Source organism: Hyperolius riggenbachi, chromosome 1, assembly GCF_040937935.1.
Source record: "Hyperolius riggenbachi isolate aHypRig1 chromosome 1, aHypRig1.pri, whole genome shotgun sequence".
Taxonomy (NCBI): Eukaryota; Metazoa; Chordata; class Amphibia; order Anura; family Hyperoliidae; genus Hyperolius; species Hyperolius riggenbachi.
In genome coordinates this window covers 140,799,376-140,821,851 of record NC_090646.1, presented here as the reverse complement: position 1 = coordinate 140,821,851, position 22,476 = coordinate 140,799,376, and the positions used below count along the sequence as shown (strand labels likewise).

Here is a 22,476-nt window from a genome sequence, read left to right as displayed (position 1 = left end):
CACAAATCAAAGCTAGAATAACCTAGTGCATCTAAAATACTTAAAACTCAAGTACACCATTTTTTTTAGAATTAAAATGGCCACAGCCTGTTGAGGTTTAGAATATTATGGCTTTTTATTTTTTTAAAAACTTTACCAATCTTGTAAATCAACTTTATTATACCATCATAAATGAACAATAAAATCAATATCGATTCGTCAGTCTTTAATGTCCACCCAACCTGAGGGGGGGGGGGGGGGGGGGGGGGCGCATTACCAAAAGACAAAACTAGATCCACTAAACGAAGTCCTATTCCTGCCATTAGATCTGAGCCAGCGACCTAGGCAACGGAAGTATCAGATCTGTTCATGTATGTCTGTTGTGAACTGATCCACTTTATGTTGTGTTAGACTCTTGGCACAATAGACTCTCGGCACAAGGGATGTGTGCCTTGGACAAGGGAGCAAGGGAGACCTCATTCGTAGCCAGCATGCACAGCAGGAATCCACTAAGAACCAATTAACTGAGATTTTTAACAAATTATCAATTTTTGATTCATTCAGATCAGAAGACAAGATTGCATTAAAGGACAACTGAAGCGAGAGATATATGGAGGATGTCATATTTATTTGCTTTTAAGCAATACCAGCTGCCTGGCTGTACTGCTGATCCTCTGCCTCTAATACTTTTATCCATAGACCCTGAACCAGCATGCAGCAGATCAGGTGTTTCTGACATTGTTAGATCTGACAAGATTAGATGCATACTTGTCTAGTGTGATTGACACTTCTGCAGCTAAATAGATCAGCAGGGCTGCCTGGCAACTGGTATTGTCTAACCATTTGCTGTTACGAAGGCAGTATATCTAGGCCCTGTGGGAGGACTGTTCCCGTTCCAAGGCCCCCCACCGCATCGCCGCTGTGTGCTCCCCGCTTTCTCTCACGCGAATGGTTAGTAGGGAGGTCAGTGAATGGGAACGCATTCCCCATTCATTGATCCTAATCCCCATGTCAGTGATCGCCAGCATCAATGCGATACCTGCGTCATCGTATCTAAGGAAGTAACACATTCACGCATTACCTGTTTGCAAACTTGTAGTACGTAAATAGTGCATGAGGACATCTTGTGGCCAAACAGTAAAATTACACCTACATACATTTATCTTAATAAAAAGACCCATGCTTAGATTTAAAACTAACGCCTTCCCTCCTACCCTCTCCCATAGTACCACCCCAAATTTTTTTGTATTAAAAAAAAGACTAAAAAAAAAAAACATGCATAGTTACCTTAGGGCCTAAACTCTTGATGTCAAAAGGATATATTACTGTTAATTTTTAATTCATGGGCTTGTAATAAGTGATGCATGCAAAACTGAAGAAATGCACCTTTATGTCCAAATGATATTGGCGCCATACATTGTACTAGGGAAATATTTTACACTTTGCAGTAACCGGGACAAATGGGCAAATGTGTAGCTTTTAACCACAGTAGAATAGAACTATAATGGCCAAAAGCGTAGAAATATTTTCTCCCCCATATCTTATTATTACCATTAAGATGCATTTAGAATAAAATAATTCTTCGCATAATGTACCACCCAAAGAAAGCCTAATTGGTGGCGGAAAAAGATATAGATCATTTCGTTGTGAATAGTATTGAAGTTATTGGCGAATGAAAGGATGGAGCACTGGAAAGTGAAAATCTTTTTCCCTAAAGGGGAAAAACTCCTCTGTTGGCATGTAGTTAAAGCAGTGTTTCTCAAAGATGTCTTTGTGACTCCCCAACAGTGCATGTTTTGCAGGCAACCTCACCTTTGCACAGGTGGGCTAATTAGTGTCTCAGCAACATGGAATACACCTAGCTGAGACACTAATTACTCCACCTGTACATTGGTGAGGTTGCCTTGGTTGGGGAGTCAAAAGGGTTAAAGGGATATAAATATGGCCGCCTCCATATTCTTCTCACTTCATTTGTCCTTTAAAGAATCCAAACTCTTCCCAATATCGAAACCAATTGCGACTGTATCCATATAAAAAATTCACCAGGACGGTTTACCAGTTCCTTAAAGGAGCTATCAGTGAAATAATGAAAAATGAGCTTTACTCACCTGGGGCTATCTCCAGCCCCTTGCAGCCGACTGTCCCACGCCGACCGCTCCCCGCTGCTGTCTCCGTAGTCGGTATTCAGGCCGTCCGCGAGGTTGGCCTTACTGCGGCTGCACAAAGCGCTGCTGTCAAGCTCACGTGGGCCGCAACGAACTGCGCAGGAGCAGAACTACTGCTGTCAGCCTGAATACAGACTACGGAGACCGGACATCGGCAGGGAGCGGAGCAGTCGATGTGGGACAGTCTGCTGCAAGGGGCTGGAGAAAGCCCCAGGTGAGTAAAGCTCATTTTTCATTATTTTGCTGATCACTCCTTTAAGGGTTCTGTAGCAGTTTTTTTAAAATCAAAACGTTTCGCTTACCTGGGGCTACTAACGGCCTCCTGCAGATATCCTTTCCCGCTCCGTCACTCAACAATCCTCCGTTTCCCGCCACGGGCAACCTTTTAATTATTTGTTTTACCAGACTGTCACAGCGGCTGCGTGGCCATGGCTGCGCACTTCCTCGCTACCACTTACACCTTCGGGAGCTTACTGTGCAGTATGAGAAAACTTTGAACTGTGCAGTAAGCTCCCGGAGAAGTAAGCGGCGTGGGACAGGATACCTGCAGGAGGCAGTTAGTAGCCCCAGGTAAGTGACACTTTTTTTAATTTTATAAACCCGCTACAGAACCGCTTTAAAGGAATTATCGTAACTATCGATCCTTTCAGGACTGTTCACAAAGATTACTTGCACAATGGGGCATTGCACATCGTAGATATATAGGATGGCAATGGAGGGGGAAAGTGGAATGGTGCTACGCTTGCAGTGAAGATACAGTACATAAAAAGTATGCACAGAATGCCTTGCATTATTCCACCAATGTAAACATACACCTATAATTGTATTGCAGTTGCAATGAAATCATATTGTCAGTTTCAACAGTGGGCAAGTATCCAATAACTGTTCTATTAGTGGTCATATATTTAAGGTGGCCACACACCATACAATTTTTTAAATATCTGTTCAATTTAATAATTGCAATCAATTTTTCTGAATGATTTTAACATTTCAAAAATCTGACCAATGTACAACACACCTATGTTCAATTTTGTCCCAATTATGATAAAAATGATTTGAAACTCTGAGAAAATTGCTTGGGTGTGTATATTAATAAATTATTACACGCTATACAATCTTTAGAGAAATTGAAGAAAAATATCTGGCATTCCGGATAGATACAAATCTAAAAAAAAACACGGTATATTCGATAGGATTTTTCAGTCGAATGGAAAAACAGCTTTCATTTTTTTTTTTTTTTGGGGAGAGATCCGATCGTTTTTATCAAATTGCTGTAAAATCTGATCATTTTGTTGTATCGTGTGTGGCCACCTTTAGTTAAATGACAGAATAGTTTGCTGATCTTTCATGTTACTGGTTGTAGTAAATCAAGATTACAGCTTGGTGGCAGCACATGAAGGAGAAATATTGCAGATGCAGTCAGCAAGAAGGAAAACTGCACACTTGTGCTCATCATAGTACTGAAAATTGCTTCCCCCTCCTGGTGCTGGGATTATTGTGTATTCAACAGAATCTTTGCACAGTGCTAATCAGTTTCTGAAAATGAATTACTTGCTAGCTGATAAATTAATCAAGCTTTTAGGTAATCTGTGATTAGTCTTGTTAGTGTGATTTACCTCATATTGGTACTGCCCCCTCTAATTCAGTAGTTGCAATTCAGAAAAGCCTTGCAAGCTGATTTTCAGATGACCTCTCTGGCCTAGTGCACACCAGAGCGGTTCTGCTGCGGTTTGCGATCCGCTTGCGGGTGCGGATCCGCTAGGGTAATGTATTTCAATGGGCTGATGCACACCAGAGCGGGAGACATTTTGCTGAAACGCATACTCCCGAGCTGCTGCAGATTTTGGATTGCGGCGGCGTTTCTGCCTCCAATGTAAAGGATAGCAAAACCGCAAACCGCTCTCAAAAACTGCAGTTCCGATGGGTTTTGCATGCGTTTTGTTACAGAAGCTGTTCAGTAACAACTTTACTGTAACAATATCTGAAATATACTACACCAAAAACTCTTAACAAAACCGCAAAATGCTAGCTGAAACGCTACAGAAAAATAAGAAAAAGCGTTTCAAAATCTGCTAGCATTTTGCGGATGTGCTAGCGGTTTTTGGTGTGCACCAGGCCTCTGTTCAGTATGGTACTGAGGGCAGCCCGTTGGGACTCGAAGACTGTGAGGGCCTTTTTACACCAGGCGCAATTTGATCCAAAAATCGGATCGCAGCCATTTTGACGGTCACTATAGCACTGCGATTAACATGTAAATGGCTGTGCTGGTTTTCCTCTAGTGCAGTTAGTTTTTCCTTGAATCGATATCGCCGGCCTTGGCGATTTTTGGTACGCTTGCGCTTCTATACTTAGTATAGGAATAGCAATTATGCCTTTATGCGATTTTCCCAGTGATTTGGCAATTTTCCCTGTGAGTTGTTTTCTCCCATTGGGAAATGTAACACAATTGTGCTGTACATCTGACAGATCACAGCGAAATTGCGTTAGTGGAAATGGAAGGAAACGCGAGCGCGTCACAGCAGGATTACGCATGCAATCTCATTTTCTAGTGGAAAAAGGGCACTTAATGAATTGGGCAACAGGACACAGTAATTCAGTAATTTGTTAGTTATTTTACTAAAGTCAGTGTCCTTTTTCTTATTAGTTTTTAAACTGTCCCAGTAATGCATCTTGTAAGGACTTACTGAAGCACTTAATATTTTTTGTCGTTTGTGTTTTTTTTACAAAACCTCAGGTCTAAATAGAAGGGTCAGATCATATATTGGCTTAATCCACAGGGAAATGTCATCAGGGAACTAAAAAGAACTTCTGCATGCCTCAGAAATGTAGTATTCTAATTTCTTCCTTATTTATAATAAGACAGCCTAACAGGAAGTCCTTTTCTGTGTAGTGTTGTGGTGGTGTCTGCTTGTGATAGAGTATAAGTACAGTACTGGAACGCTTGTATGCCTGCGATATGACCTTTGTATGCACTGTAGTGCCAAGGCAGTAGTAATTAATACACTACTTGGGAGAGTAGAAATCTGCTGACCACACACTGGCAAATATAACTAGCATATTAAAGCATAGCATATGAATGTATTATGTGCATGAAGTTCCCAGTTGTAGCGTTGGTTTGTGTATAAACTGATTAGCTAATGCTATAAAATAACCAGGAGTAGGAATCCTCAACAAGATGAAAATCATTCCCAATTGCTGCAGGATTGGGCTCCATTCACACTTACAAAACGCTAGCGCTTTTGCTAGCATTTTGCTCTGCCGTTTTTAGGCGATTAATGCCATTCGCACTTGGGGCGATTTCCCAGCGATCGCGATTAGTGCTTCTATAGCACTAAACGCGATCGCGAGGGAAATTGCCTGAAAATGGTGCAGGATACAATTTTTGGGGGGTGATTTGCATTAATCGCCAGCGATTAACGCAGATCGCCTAAGTGAGAACAGGCCCATCGGTTATTATTGCACTAGCGCTTTAAAAATTGCCGGCAAAACGCTCTAGTGTGAATGGGGCCTCATGCGTGTTTTTTTTTTTTTTTTTTTTTTTTTTTTTTTTTTTTTTTATCAAATTTATGCAGCTTGAAAATGGACCAATTGAATGAAGCAGAGGTGGTGTTCAGTTGGTTTATTTTCAAGTTACATCAAGTATTTGCATAATTCTGCATCAGCTCTGAAATATTTGCATCTAATTGATCATTCCTCATCAGGAGCTTAAATAGTGGCCTCTGTAGGCTGCAGAATGACTGGTGCTGGCCACTTGCGGACCGAACAGCGGATTATGGGGGTCATACTTGCAGACTCTGACAACTGACTCTAACAGCATATTCTGGTCATGTGAGTAAAATTTCAAGACAGTATGTATAGCTGCAAAAAACTTTTCACAGTAAGGTAACTCCTAAGGGGAGGGTCATACTTGAGGCCGTTGGAAAATGGCAGAGCTTTCCCCTGGCCGAATCTGCATTCTTGACCGGCAAAGGGGAATCTCATACATTGTGCGATTAAAAAGCAACAATGTTGCTTCCCACCCCCTGGTGCGAAAAAACTGTGTTGCTCCCAGTGCACTGCAATTGTGCATTGGGGAGCATTATGTGTGTTTGGCTTGTGTGACCCTAGCCTGAGGTGTATCAGTGATCACCTGCCCTGCTGGTAAGTTCAGCCGCTCTGTCAGATTGGTCTCCAAATGTGTGGCAAATTGTCATATCTCTTTACGGAGTGGAATATATCTTTTTTTTGCATGTCAAGAATTGCATTATCAGGAACAAAGTGTGTGTGTGTGTGTGTGTGTGTGTTTTTTTTTTTTTTAACCATTAAATGGATTATTGAAGGGCGTATGAGAAATGAGTGAAATGAGGAATCCTGCTGTGTGGCAGGTGAGTGACATAAACCTGCCTACAGACAGCCACATCAATGACTTGAAGTATGCAGCAGGTGACCTTTGGTTTCAGCTAGCGTTGGCTCCACTAGAGCTGCCTCAGGTGGAATTATTAAATGATGCAGTGCTTGTTGTGTTAGTCCTGCAGATTACTTTCTGTATTTTACATTTACTGTATGCTTGGGGCTATTTGTCATTGGGCCTCTTGTGCACACAGTAGCAAATTATTTTTAAGACCTTAACTGCATGTACCGTATAACGACAAAGAAAAGCTGGTCATACAGCTTACAATTTGATCTACTGTACAATACCGTGTAATGTAGCTGCTGCAATATGTGATCATGTGACCCTGAACACAGAGCGGCTGTTTTGTTTTTCTCTGTCAGTGAAGTGAATGTTAGTAAAATTCTACCTTTGTTGAGAAATATTTTCAGTGTTCAGTTTTACATAATGGCATACATTGTTTGAAACTGAGCATTTGAATTCAAATATACAAGGTAAGCGGTTACTCTGTACTGCATATACGGTAGATGCTTTGGCAGCTGTTTTGCACGTGTGAAAAACCATCAAGAGTCCATATGTTCTTGGACTGTTGGAGGAAGTGTAAAGTAACTTGGCCATTTCTACTGAAAACCAGTGACAGGCAGGGAACACACTTGCCAGGGCAAGTGCTTTTGCAATCGCGTTTCCGCAAACATTTTGTCACGTCCATTCTGGGGTGTTTCCATTTGCGGCAGCTTACATCATAATTCCGAATGTACGTGTCATTCAGAAAAAAGCAGAAAGCTGTACCATTTACAAATGCGTGAAAAAACACTAACACAAAACTCAAACAATAACTACTTGTTTCCCTAGCGAGGCTATTGACTTCAATAGTTTATGCAGGTGTGTACATTTTGCCATGTGCGACAGTGCGCACCATCGCAGCAAGTGTGTTCTCTGCCTAAGGGCTGAGTCACACTACAGTGCTTTGCCCTCTCATTGACCTGCATTAAAATTGTGACAAAATTGCCTCGATTTTGAAAAGTCAAAGGGAGTACATGTTTGCAAACGCAGCGCAGAAAACTCTGCAGTTTGGCTCAGCCCTAAGATAGAGCACAGATTTTACACAATAAATATAATGTAGCTTAGGCCTAAATCACATTGCATTCATTCTCATCCTCTTTGTTGGAATGTTAGCATTTTACCAATTTCAGTGTTATAATGTAAACCATGTACACCAGTTTAGAAATAATGTACAAATGGACTGCACTACAAACATTTTCAGCATCTTTGGTACGTTTTTGAATTTCCTTTCTGTTATAAATCACCTTTTTGCTTCGACACCAGCAACTTCTTAGAGTTGCACCTCACAGACTGTGAGATAACTTGACTCTCCACACAGCAAGCATTATAGGCGATAGACCGTTCTCAAGCGTCTTCAAAGTACAAGGCGTTTATTCAATACACAGATATACAGATACAGTTCGTCATATCTTAGCCAAGCAGATTCTTCTTTAAATCCCTTTGCGTTACAAGCTCTTGATCCCCTTCCTGTTAAAGGTAATCAGGTCATTTTCTTTCTATTCTAAGTTACATCTAACTAGGTATATACAGCATACATTATATCAGCTTACATAAAGAAAGGAAATAATTATGGTTCCAGTCAGTAGATGGAGAGCGTGAAAGTAAGAGTAAGGATGCGCTCCGTTGGCCCATCCGGCCCTTTAATACTGACTAGGAAAGAGTTAAATGTGACCTCATCTGAGCCCTCCCCCAGAACCGACTATTGGCTTAGACCCCTCGTGGTGTCTTAATACCCACCTACTCGATTAATATTCCATGACCCCTTTCACTTACATACAGGAATGTTCTGTTCTATAAATATGGCCTATGTTGATTGTTCCCGTAGTCCATTTGGCTGGGGCAGTGTAGGCCTAAGACCTTGGACTAGGAACATCTTCTCAGTATCTGCTTGTATCATCTGCTTCAAGCAGACACTGAGATGCTTCTGCCTGCATCACAAAAAACTCTAAGGCCTGGAACCCACTGAAATCAGCAAACGCAAAACTCAACCGCTAGCGTTTTGTCTGAGCGGTTTGCAAGCAGATTCATGCGCGTTTTTGGTCGTGTTTTGCAACATTGTATTTTTTTGCCCGGCGGGTGCGTAGCGTTTTGCGTTTTTATCCTGATTGGTCCTGTGAATTATTTTTAATTTTGTTAGTGTGCTGAACCGCAAAACGCTAGCAAAACCGCTCAGTTTAGGTTTTGCTGAGCGTTTCTGCTAGCGTTTCAATACTTTACATTGAAGCGCTAACGCTCCCAAAATGCTGCAGGTCCTGCGTTTGCGTTTCTGGGAAACGCAAACGCTCCTGTGGAAGTTGCCCCATCCATTAACCTTAGCCCAGCGTTTTGGCAAAACGCTAGCGTATCGCAGTGCTGCCAAAACGCTGCCAAAAGCGCTCCTGTGGGTTCCAGCCCTAAAGGTATACTCTGCGAACAAGCCTTTTACCTAAAACTCAGTCCAGATAACTGAGGCCTACTTAAATTATAACACTTTACATTTACTATAATGGAAAGCAAGTCTGTGCATTAAAAAACGCATAGGAAAAGTGATTGCAGTGCACATGCGCAGTGTTAACTGTTAATACCTGGTTGCAAAAACGTTAGTGCAGTACTGTCTCCAGCAAACTTTTAGCAAGAGAGGAATTTCACACACGCTTAGATTTTACTCAACCGAAACAGTGGTGACTTCTTTTGAGCAAATCGCCGTAGCTTACCAGCTTACGCTCAACATAACTGGTTACCTCCTCCTTTTCCCCTCTCCTCTCTATAGAACAGAGAACACGGCAACAGCTGGGAAGCAAGCAGCATGTCTTCATAGCACTTGGGGATTGATTGATCACTAGAAAAGGTCAGGAGTGATCATTTTGGGTAGCAGTAATTTAAAATGTTAACAAAATTTAGAGGAACTCCAGTGAAAAAAATGTAATAAAGTGCTTCATTTTTACAATTATGTATAAATGATTTAGTTAGTGTTTGCCCATTGTAAAATATTTTAAATCCCTGCTTTATATTCTGAAATTTATCACATGGGGACATTTTTACTTCTGGCAGGTGATGTAGCTGCTGCTTGCTTTTTGGCAGTTGGAAACAGCTGTAAACAGCTCTGAATGCTTTGCGATTTGAAAAGCTCTTGCTAATGTAATGCTATGGGTGTGATCCCACTTGAGCAATGAGATGTTATTGCTGTACCCCTGCTCCCCCCCCTCCCCCCCCAGTAGCAACAGAACTGTACAGAACTTAGCCCCGAACTGTTGCCTGAGGGATCAAGTCCAGATCCCTATGGGAGATAGTCATTGTGCCTTTGTACCCAGCTTTAGAGTCTTTGTATAGGTGTGGTAACCTGACTGATTATTCTGGATGACATTGGCTCGGTCTTTCTTTGGTCATAGCTTGGTATCTCACCCCTACAACTTCTGGCCCTTCTATCATGTCTGGTCATGGTGAGCTTGGCTGAAAATGGCCAGTTGCAGTTTGAGAGTGGTGTTTAATACTTGGCAGGAAATCTGTATATTTAAACCTAGAATAATGTGATTTAATAATCCTGACCTTTACACAAATTAGTCACATATAAAGCGTGATTTTAGTATAAACTATCCAGAAACATTTGGAACTGATGGTACTGAACTTGTGTTTTTTTGTTTTTTATTTGTACCCATGCTACTTTTAGAGAATCTCCCCTTAGATAATATACCGGTAGTGTTGCTTTATAAATTTAATATGCACAAGTCCTAATTTTCTTTTCTTGATTCACAGATGGGATAATCCTATCTTCAGATGGCTCTCCTAACAGAAAGTGGAGTATTTCATGCCTAATGTCCACATGTCTGTATTGCATGGATCTGTATTACTGCACCTGGCTGGGAGGAAAGTGCGAGACTTTATATGTGTGCTCTACCTTTACATCTGAGATGTCCTGAATGAGCTTCTTACAGCTGTAAAACAGCAGGATGAATATACAGAATCTGGAGGAATCGCCAGATAATGCATACGGCTCCCCTTTACTTTATTTAGATGACAGCAATGGAAATGAAGGAGAGCAAAAAGCGAGGTGTTCTGAATTTGAATGGTTCACAAACTCTAATAATCCAGCGTTTGTGGTAGCAAGGGCTGCATATGAGTCAGATGGTGACTCTGTTCCTCCAGGTGCCAATGGGCTGGAACTGGAGGACACAGTGGACTATTTATGTAAACAGACTGATAATGGGATTTCAAAAGGCGTCTTGTCGCTCCAAACAGGTCCTGCAGATTTGGAGGAAACTGTTGACTATGTTCTCAAACAACCATCCCAGGTGCAGGGCTCTTTACCTCTGAGGAGCCATATGTGTTCAGACAGTGAACACACCACCAGTCCCAGCCATTTCCACAATATGCAGAACATACAGAATGTTGAACAGCCTATGCCTTACTTGCAGCATTCATATGACACCTATTGTAGCAAAGCTGAACCACTGAGGACTTTTGGTGTCACTGCACATCACGCAGATGAGAATTGTGTGAAGGTAGTGTCTGATCAAGCGAAGCTAAGCTCGTCAGACACTAAGCACAAGGATACAGAGATTACATTAAGTCTATTCTCCTCGTGTGACCATAGTGAAATGCTTTTGAGGAAAAATGGTTCAATTTCAAGTGGTTCTGAAAAACCTATGAGTACCTCTGTACTAGAAGGCTCCGCTTTGCCGAATACTTCAAGTGAGGTTTTTTCCGGGTCGTTGAAGTGGGCTAACAATGTTTCAGGTTGCTGTGTTGAGCAGCCCAATAAAGACTTGAATTATTTTGAAGTGCCTCCACATATCCCTAAAAGTTTGAAAGAAAAGGTGCTGTCCAACAAAGGATGTGAAGTTACCAACCATGTATCCGATAGTCCTGTGGCTGCAATGACATACTGTACTGCTGGAGTGAGTGATAATAGGACACTTGAGCACCCTGATAACTTGGCTGTAGTAAATGAAATGAAGGATAACGTAAACAAAAATATTCTGGGTTCTCTCCCAGGAACTGGCCGAAAGGCCGCCATTTCCGTTTTGCACATAGACAATGAGCTTGAAACCAAAGAGGTGAACGGTGTTCTAGTTGAAGACACCAGTTCTTTGAAGTCATCCATCCAAACACAGTCTTGTAGCTTAGAGTCAAAAGATTTGTTAAGTATTTTATCTGGGCACAACTGTGAAGAAACCTTTTTAATAGCTAGTCCCTGTTTGCCCACAGATTCCAAGGCCTGTACTTCCACTCCCTTACCAGAGTCCAAGAACATGACTTTTGCAGTTCCTGCTTTAGAGGGTTTGGGCAAAATTGAGAGAGTGCCTAAAATTGATAATGCTGAAGACCAGATCAAAGGGAATACTTCAGATGTTAAACTTGGCCTAGGCAATGGCACTACTAAACAGACTAGTAAAAAGGTGACACTTGTAACATCTGTTACCAAAGTGAAAAAAACTGAAGTTGTCAGTTTTCCAAAACCTAATTTTAAAAACGTTAAAGCAAAAGTGTTATCCAGACCTGCATTGATTACAAAAGATGGCACTTCTCTGGCCTCTAAGGCTTCTCCCAGGTCTCCCCAGTCAGCTTCTAACCCATCCTCACCTGTGGCGTCTCCTAGAGCCCCATCCTCTGTTGTCAGATCTCTTAAGAAAAGATCTGTTCATGATCAGGACCTGAAAGCAGAGGCAGTCACTGCTAAACTTAACAAACAACCAATTAATAAGCAGCTCTTTCCCAGCCAACCTGCACATGCCCCAACCCATACAAAATATGCTCTAGGTAAAGTTCCCAGAACTGCTGTCTTAAAGCAGAATCGGGATGAAGTAGAGAGAGCGAGTTCTTCAAATTCTACACGCTCATCCGGCTCAGCTGCTGCCTTAACCTGCACAGCCAGCTCCAAAGTGACAGAAAACAAAGCAGACAAAGCAAGGACAACGTCAAAGCCTGCTGCCTTGAATGGTGTACACATGGGGCCGGACGCGATCGATCAGAATGGCCTGGCTGATGCGGTCTATGCGAAATCTGAATCCCAGAAGGAAGACTGCACTTCTGCTGTCATTCTTACTAGTGTGGAGGTAAGTGTCATTTTACTTTGACCCTGTGGGTTGCCTATACATGCTAGGAGGCTTAACAGAATTGATAATTTAGCTTTATAAGGTTCTCTGTATTTCAAATTTTTGTTTTGTTTTTATGCTTGACTTTCATTTCATGCTGTTAGGTGATCTGTTTTTTGCACCTGGTGGAGAGCTAACAATGTGTACATTTGTGTAGTGTTGCCTCATTGTGTAGGTGAAGACCTATAAACTAGTGCTGATGATGCTTTTTAATAGTGTAATATATTGCTAATGTTTCCATGCGCTCAGAAGTAGCTCTGCAGCGTGCCTCTGTGCACTACTCATATAAACCTCCAAGATGACTGCAGAGATCATATTTCAGGCAATCTCTGCCAAAACCACAAATTTCTCTGTAATAGCTTAATGGATTCCAGATCACACAGCTCCAGTACTACATTCTGTGGTAGTTATTATGTTGGCTCTGTTCGTTTGTATATATTTTTTATCAAAATATGAGCTATAGAAATGATTTAATCTGCTGGGTGTATTACTGGGTTTAAATCTAGTACATGAAATGCGATGTTCAGCCCAAGCCTCCCATTTGAGATCTGTCAGAAACCCCTATCGGCTAGTGTCTGTGTGCTTGTCTTAATACTTGCAGCAGTGATCACAGGGAGAATGCAATGTGGAGAATAGGACAGTAGAAGCAGTAGAGTATTGTGCTGTAATTGCTGGTACACATGAGCTACAAATGTAGCTGGTCGCTAGCACACAGGAGTGTGTGCGCAACAGATCGGCGACAGCTCGTCGCCGGGTCCCTCCGCATACACGGCGGAAGAGGGATTACTGATGCGATGGAAGCTGTCGCCGACGTTCCTCCCCCCCCCCCCCCCCCCCCCCGCCGAGTAGCGACGGTTCGGGGCGCACGCGCCATACTCATGGGCGAACTGTCGCCGCAACACGCACGTACCACGTGGTTGCGGCCACAATTGTAGCCCGTGAGTATGAGGCTTAAGCCATCAGTACAAAGATCTTTTGAATCCAGAGGATACCATTTAGTGGCTAACTTGGAGGTAAATTAAAAGTAAGCTTTCGGCTAATAAAGCCTTCTTCGGCCTTAGTTCATGAATATCAACAAAATGTTAAAACACGCAGCTTATATACACTGGACATTTGGATGAGAAACATTCTTTTGCAAACATAAATAAATGTTATTAGATGCCTTAATTACAACTTCAGGATGGGCTCCCAGGGATGCTAGCTAATTTATGACAAATAGATGAGACCACTTGTTTGCTAAAACCTCATATACCACAGACATCGGGTGATGGGGAGACATTGTAAATCCAGAGTTAAGCATAGATTGCTCCGACAAGGTCTTCTCCGCCCTCTCCCAGTCGAAGCCCTGTAAGTTTGGAGAGTCTGAGCACCGTGCACATGCGGGGCCCAGTCACGTGCCCCACGGTGCTCCCGTGGCTGGGAGTACTCTGCGCCTGCACAGTACTACTGCGCTGATGTAGAATGCTCCTAGGCGTAGGAGTGAAACAGGGAAGGGGTGGGGGCGCAGCCACACTGTGCATGCGCTGACTGACCCCTACTGGACAAACGTAAGGGGATTCTACCTGGACCAGGATAAGGAGGAAGACGTTGTGGGAGCGATGCGGAGGGGTTGGAGGAAGCCCCAGGTATGTATAAACTTTTTATGTGTTCATCTCTGGTACACTTTGAGTGAAGTTACATTTTTTTTTTAAGGGGGGGGGGGGGGGGGCGTGTCTACAGATCAAAAAATAAATGGGAATAGACACATTTAAGTCTTGGTGTATTTTGAAATCCTTGAAGCAATCGGGGACAGTTTTGATGAAATTTGTAAAAATTAATGTGTGGCCCCTATATTGTTATACTGTACTGAAAGTAAACTTGAGACCTACTTTATACAGTCCCTGACTTGTGGGGCCGAGGGCAGTTGCCCAAATTGACCCTATGTGAGCACTGGCATTAGAAATTGTATAGAATATGATAATATATTGTATATGGTTAGTTATAACCCTTTATGCAACTCAACCATTCTTAATCATAGGTCTTCTGAGAGCTCTTTTGTGCGAGGCATCATTTAAATCAGGCAACGCTTCTTGGGAAAAGCAAACCCAAACCGTGTGTGTGTGTGTGTGTGTGTGTGTGTGTGTGTGTGTGTGTGTGTGTGTGTGTGTGTGTGTGTGTGTGTGTGTGTGTGTGTGTACCTCTAATTTCTGTGGTATTAGTTAAGCAGACTGTGATTGTCTATTGTTGTGACTTAAATTGCACCCAAATTAAAAATACAAGATTTCAGAAAAACAATCTATTTTCTAAATTATAATAATTAGCAGCCTTTTTCAGCTGCATGATGACAAATATAAAATATTTTACATTTATTGGAGGAATCCCTCCCTTCCTTTCAAATTGCCGTGACAAAATCCTGCAAACTGGTGGAGTAGGTGGTGTCCGGCAATGGAGGAATTGCTAATGGCTGCCCCAGTATAATCCTAGTTATGAAAAGAGAAGGGTGAAAAGCATGCACTGAAATGCTCATAGGCTTGAAGGAGTGTTTATTTATCTTTGCATGTGTCAGAGTGGTGCAACTAAATATTTTTAATTAAAAAAAAGTTTGGTTTGGGTCCGCTTTAAATGAAGATCAGATCACATTTTATGACCATTTTGTGCCGAAAAGAAATCCATATAATTCCAAAGGGTTTACATATTTTTTTTTTCTTTCTACTGTCATTGAAATGCTCAAAGTATCCATGCAGTTTCCACGTATACATGTAATTAAGGCGCCAGGAGATTTGGGAACAGGGTAAAGCCAAAAAAGGCTCACCCTGCTCTTGCAAAAGTCCCAGGGAGGATAATTACTATTTCCCCTCCAGGCCACCGTGGACTGTGTGGTAAGACGTAATTCGGCTACCGGTTATTGCTGATGGCTGAATTGCGCTGTTTTTATAGCAATTTGGGCACAGTCTTTTGACGGTGCCCAAATTACTGACTGAGCAATGCTATAGCCGTAATGCACATTGCGGCGCATGGGGCACCCACATGTCCTGCGCAGTTTGTGCCAGGCTCTTTCTTTCCCTCCATGCCAGCTTTTATTTTTCACAGCACATCTATGGGATTTAAATATAATTACTTTTTAATCAGTTTTAACTCTTTAAAACCCGTATAAGTTGTATAACAAAGAAAGAAAATCCTACTACTTCTTCACCTGGATTCTGAAAACTGTTTGGGTATTTGAAAGGACACCTGAGGTGACTTGAAAATAAACGGATGAGATAAACTATTGCATTTATCCTCCTTCTCCCAGAAATGACTTTTTTAGATATCCCACAATTTTTTTATTTTATATTTAAATCTACTTTTTACATTTTTACAGTTTTTTGTTTCTGCTCACACATTAATTGAAGTATCCCAGAGGTAAAATCTATGAACTATTGACCCTTTGTAACTGTTTCCTTCTCTCAGAAGCCATTTTCTGCCAGGAAAATGTTTTATGGTTGTAGTTCCTAATCAGAGGGTTACACTGTAGTCCGACCCAGACACTCACTTACATACCTGATGTTTAACCCTTTCTGGCAGAGGAAGAAAAAACACAGCATCGATATTAGTGTGCTTGGCACTGTACATCCACATGTTTATCTCCTCATGTCACGTGTCACCTCGAGTATCCTTTAACAGTGCACATTGCCTGGCTGTTCTGCTGATCCTCTGCCTCAACTACATTTAGCCATAGACCCTGAACAAGCATGCAGATCATACTATAAACAATCAGCTACTACACTGCACATAAACCTTCTCACAATAAATGTCTAAATGTCTAAAAGCATAACATCTTATTGCATTACAACTTGTCTCAAGCACTATTCAGGAATGGAAAAGTGCCTGCAGCTACTTCAAGCTGTGCACTCCCCAATTAATGTGATCAGGTTGTTTTCACAAACCGTTTACTGGATATGAGGTAGTAGGATGTCACCTATGAAGGTAGTAGGCAGCACCGCCCCCCCCCCCCCCTTTTAATCCTGCAATATATGCAATAGTGTCTGTTAACTGAAGCACTTCAGTGTTCTCCCCAGACTTTTTTTTAACCTTGTGCTCCACCCAGCTGATTTTAGTGAACACCCAGCTGTCACTGGCCCCGCTTACCTCTGTGTCTTCCCACCTGGCTACTTTCTCATGCCACCTGGCGGGAAAAAAGATATTAGGAAAACTCTGCTTATACAGGACAAATCAAATGGAAAATTTGTACTGCATATGGGGAATTCCCAGGCTCCCCTCACCTCTGGCAATGTCTCTGATCCCTATGAGAGGTGATCAGTCATTGGATCTCAGATTGCAGCAGCTATCAAATGCCACCAACAGAAAGCTCTGTTGGTGGTAAGTAAAGGAAGCAATATTCATTTGTGTGCTAAGTTATATGGCCACGCAGCGAACTGGGTTCTTCGGTACCTTAAAAAAACAAAACAAAAAAACTAAAACTGCCACTTTCCCTGGGGCTTCTATTGGCCCCCTGCAGCTGTAATGTCCCACACCGTCGTCCTCAGATGCACCGTTCCCCGCTGCCGACACCGGGTTAATAATTTCTCTTACTAGACTAATAGCAGTGTGCGCTCCCTCACGCGTCAGCGGGAGCGTCGTCTATTCGTCTAGTTAGATGAATAATTAGACCGCCAGTGGCGGGGAACGAGTGCAGGGGGCCGATAGGAGGTACCGTAGAACCCCTTTAAAGCTGCAATGTGCTGAATTGTAAAAAATGGCCTCATCACTAGGGAAGTGGAAGCCTGTGGTCCTCAAGAGGTTAAATAAAAGTTTTACCCTCATTCCATACACCACCAAGAAGTGTAGGGTTAAGATTATGTAATTTAAAAATGGAAATGGATTGTGGGCAAAATTGATCAGGAGTCGTCACGGGTGGCAGTTTGAACTACACAAGAAGTGAGCTGAGAAGGACACTGATAATGGCCACAGGGGTGACCTTGCCAGAGAGGTGGGGGGGGGGGGGCTGTCAACTCCCCATATGTGCTGCAGACCATTGTCAGTGGTGGCCCATCCAACTTGTTGAGTCACTATCCAAGTGTTTTTTGGTGATTGGGGAAGGGGGAGGTGACATCACTTTTTACTGCATATCTTAGAGCATGGAGATCAGCTGTTTCTAATAATCTAGCTGCATGCTTGTTTCAGGTGTGTGATTCAGACACTACTGAGGCCAAAAGGATCCGGACAACTGCCTGGCATTTGGTATTATTTAAAAGGAAACCATTATGGCAGCCTCCATATCCCTCTCACTTCAGGTTCCCTTTAAAGGGAACCTGAAGTGAGGAAACATTTTTAAAATACATGACACAGCTGCAAATGAATATTACATACTAACCTCACCGTCAGTTACTCTCAGAAGCTCAACATTTTCTTCTTACAGTGATCTCTTCCAGCTCTGACAATATTTTGTCAGAACTGAAATATACCAGTTGCTGTCAGTTATATATCAGCAGCTGTCAGTTACAACTGAATGTGCAAGGTAATGTCCATGTTTCCCTATGGCTCAAGTGGGTGATATTACAGTTGAACAGTGTGCTGACCAGGAAGTTGTTAGCAGGTAATGGCCATTTTAAAATGGAGGACGGAGAAATCCATAGATCATAGTGGACAAATGGGACACAGGAGACGAGAAAGAGATTGAGTAGACTACACAGGAGGTAAGTATGACCTGTGTATGGTTATTTGGACTTTTTATTTTCAGTTCAGGTTCTCTTTAAGCTTGATCCTTTTTGAAGTATTTGAGTGAACTTTTTCTGAGGAAGGTTAGGATTGTGTATGGGAGATTTTCTTGGAGTCTCAGGTTGCTTCTCATGAAATTATGCACAGATCAATAGCTGCCCTTTAGAAATACTGTTACAGCTGTCTTGCAATCTGCACCAGATATGTGACACTTACACACTACTGTACTTATATTCTTCAGTGTTAAACCGTACTAAATAAACTTGCTAGAGTTCATCAAGATAGGTTTGGTATACTGAACTTATGTACTGTAAATGTTTCTTCTTCTGGAGCCAAGTGCATGCGAAAGGAAAATCACTACTTTCTGTCAGATAAAACTGACAGCATGTTTTTGTTTTGGTTATAAATCTCCCCCTAAGGGAAGGTTCCTTCATATCTAGCTAGAAGAATGTCCTGTTCTACAGGCTTATAGGAGAGCTTCCAGCAAATCGCTCTTAAACCAGATTCTACACAGAAGCTGAATTTCAGAAATCTAACCAATAAACAGCCATGAAAAAGTTTATTCTAAGTACTATAGATAATTATTTGTTTTGTTACTGTGAGGTTCCTGCTGGTGTGTTGTTAGTTTCTTAACTCACTGTTGTTTTTTTACCAGTAGCCACAAACAAGAAATGGTTATCACTAATACAGAGTGTGGTTTTGTTTGTAGAATAGGTTGCTTACTGCTCACACCCAGTTACAAGTGACAGGAGACTTCAGTGATTATGTAACACTTAGCATTACAGGCAGATCAGCAGGTAACCTAATCCCTGTACATATTGTACAATCACTGTTTCCTATTGCATAGATAAGAGACAGGTCCTGTTTGTACCATTGGGAGTTGAAAGAATGGAGATTCCTTAGTGGGTCAGCTCTGCAATGTGATCTCTACTGTAAATAATACTCAAACCTCATTTATTAGTCCCCCTTCACCCTAGCTTGATGTTGCTATTTTCTACTTTAAGGACAACTGAAGTGAGCCTTATATGGGGGCTGCCATAATTCATTTTAAGCAATCCCAGTTACCTGGCAGCCCTGTTGATCTATTTAGCTGCAGTAGTGTTCTGAATAACACCAGAAACAAGCATGCAGCTAATCTTGTCAGATCTGACAGTAGTGTCACACTTGATATGCTGCATGCTTGTTCAGGGCGGTGACTAAAAGTATTAGAGGTAGAGGAGCAGCAGGATGCCAGGCAACTGCTATTAATTAAAAGGAAATAAATATGGCAGCCTCCATATCCCTCTCACTTCAGTTGTCCTGTAAATGGAAAATGTCAGAGAAGAATATGAAATCCATATAGAAACAAATGAAAATGGGAAATGTACATTTATTGTGAACATTCGTTCTTTTCTCTTGGATAAAATATAGTTACAGTTTCTCCAGTGTCTTTTTTACCTGGTTCAATCCTCCAGAGTTCTGGCACCAGTCATTATTTGATGCTGAATTTACTTCAGTGGTGCCTAATTCGCTGCAAAGCATGATGGGAGCTTACTATTTGGAGGCTAGCTCAGGAACTCCTGTGAGAGAACAGTGTTGTAGCCAGCAGTTTGCTGAATCTGCCCCTGCAGAAGCAGACACATGGTCTTCTCATCAGCAGCATACACAGGTCTGCCTCCTGGTCACCACACCATGATCTGAAAGATCTGCTGTGATCATGCAACCAAACCAGTAATTATTGAATACAGGCATGTGACTTCTTTATTAAAATTTGTGTTTGAATATATCTGATACATAAAATGTACAGATGTTTTTCTCCTTTTAAGACAACTTAAAGAGACACTGAAGCGAACAAAAATGATATTATGATTTGTATGTGTAGCACAGCTAAGAAATAAAACATTAAGATCAGATACATCAGTGTAATTGTTTCCAGTACAGGAAGAGTTGAGAAACTCCAGTTGTTATCTCTATGCAAACAAGCCATTAAAGGGGAACTGAAGAGAGAGGTATATGGAGGCTGTCATGTTTATTTCCTTTTAGACAATACCAGTTGCCTGGCAGCCCTGCTGATCCTCTGCCTCTAATACTATTAGCCATAGCCCCTGAACAAGCATGCAGCAGATCAGGTGTTTAAGTGGTTCAGACTTATAAGTCTGATCTGACAAGACTAGCTCCATGCTTGTTTCTGGTTTTAATCAGATACTACTGCAGAGAAATGGACCAGCAGGGCCGCCAGGTAACTGGTATTGATTAAAAGGAAATAAACATGACAGCCTCCATATACCTCTCTCTTCAGTTCCCCTTTAAGCTCTCCGACTAAGTTAGTCATGGAGAGGGCTGTTATCTGACTTTTATTATCTCAACTGTTCCTGGACTATTTACTTTTCCTCTGCTAGGGGAGAGGTCATTACTTCAGACTGCTCTGAAAGACTCATTTTGAATGCTGAGTGTTGTGTAATCTGCACATATTATAGAATGATGCAATGTTAGAAAAAATACTATATACCTGAAAATAAAAGTATGAGAATATTTTCTTTGCTGCTAATCTTCTAGTAATTATTCATAGTACACAACCAATTAACTATATCATTTTTTTTTTTCGCTTCAGTGTCTCTAAGTCAGAGGGATATGGAGTATGGCATATTTAATTCCTTTTAAATAATGCAAATTGCCTGGTTATCCTGCTGATCAACTGCCTCTAAGGGGCTATTTCCACTATGCCTGAATCTGGTTAGTATCTGCAGAGTTTTCCTGCATACAAGCGGGGAAACGCTGCCTAACTAGTGGATTGCCGTCCAGATCGCACTGCAGTGCAAATCTGGCCAGCATGCTGCAGATTTATGCAGCACCCAGCCAAATCCCTTTGCCATACATGGCACGATTTAGGGATTCGGGCTGTGGCTATGCTCCTAGTGGAAATGAGCCCTAATACTTTTAGCCATAGACACTTAACAAGCATTCCAATCAGATGTTTGACTGGATTACCTGCATGCTTGTTTCAGGTGTGTGATTCAGACACTAATAATGCCAGGGGGATCAGCAGGATGCCAGGCAACTGGCATTTTTAACTGCTTTTGGACGGCCGTAGTTAAAAATTAAAGAAAACCTGAACTGAAAATTAAGTCAAAATAAACATGCACAAGTCATACTTGTCTCCCATGTAGTCTACTCCTCAATCTCTTTCTTCTCTCCCGCGACCTGTTTGTCCACTGTGATCAAGGGAATTCTCCGTCCTCCATTTTGGAAATGGCCATTACCCCATAATAGCTTCCTGGTCAGCACACTGTTAAACTGTAACGTCGCCCACTTGAGCCATAGGGAAACATGGACATTACCTGGTACATCAGTTATTCTCTCAGCTATAACTGAGAGCAACTGATATATTTCAATCCTGACAAAATGTTGTCAGAACTGGAAGGGATCATTGTCAAAAGAAAATGGTGAGCTTCTGTGATGAACTGATGGCAAGGGAACTATGTAATGTTCATTTGAAGTTACCTCATGCGTTTATTTTAAATAATTTTACTCAGTACAGGTTCCCTTTAAGCAGTTTGTCTGCCTAGGCCTGCCAGGGTATAGATTTCAACTTCCGCACAGACCCACTGATACTGCAGATTGTGCCATTGCTTTCCCGCTGCTGCAGCTCACTGGCCCTGCCGTCAGTATGACAGCATAGCCATTGGCTCCTGACCGCGTGAACACTGTGAGCAATCTCATCGGCTGTAGCGGCGAGTCCATGCAACAGGTCGGTAAACCTGGTTTTTGTAGCAGCTGTCTCTGGTCATTAAGGGGCCTGAGACTACTGGTACTGAAGTGAAGCCCTAGGTGGTTGTAGTACTGAAGCACTTGGAGTCCGCCAGGAGAAAAGTGCGATATAAATGTATGGGTCTTGTCTTGCTCTTATTGGAACAAATATTGCAGTGCAACATGACCGCTATATAGTACAAGTGCAAGCATCTTATAAATGCCACAAGTCTGGTCAGCTACTGATCAGTGAGTTGCCAAGGCCATGGATGGGGATTCATGTTGTTGGGCCTGTATGGTGCAGGGATTGTGAGCTGACACCAGATCTGAGAGGTCAGTGTCAGCTGTAGTGAAAGAAGCAGGTCAGGGCTGTGCACGCTTATGTTCTACCCTCCAGGCAACATTCTGTATTCACAAAGCCTGAAAG

At 42.0% G+C, this 22,476-nt stretch overlaps 1 protein-coding gene across 5 annotated transcripts in view; it reads left to right on the top strand.

The window, feature by feature from the left end:
• Positions 1-22,476, top strand: part of MTUS1 (microtubule associated scaffold protein 1) — a 388,163-nt gene that overhangs the window by 128,138 nt on the left and 237,549 nt on the right. For all 5 annotated transcript variants that reach the window (XM_068278642.1, XM_068278641.1, XM_068278639.1 and 2 more), the window contains exon 2: positions 10,309-12,608. In XM_068278642.1, the coding sequence (XP_068134743.1) occupies positions 10,503-12,608 (2,106 nt within the window). In that variant the 5' untranslated portion in view covers positions 10,309-10,502. The remainder of the gene's footprint in view (positions 1-10,308; positions 12,609-22,476) is intronic.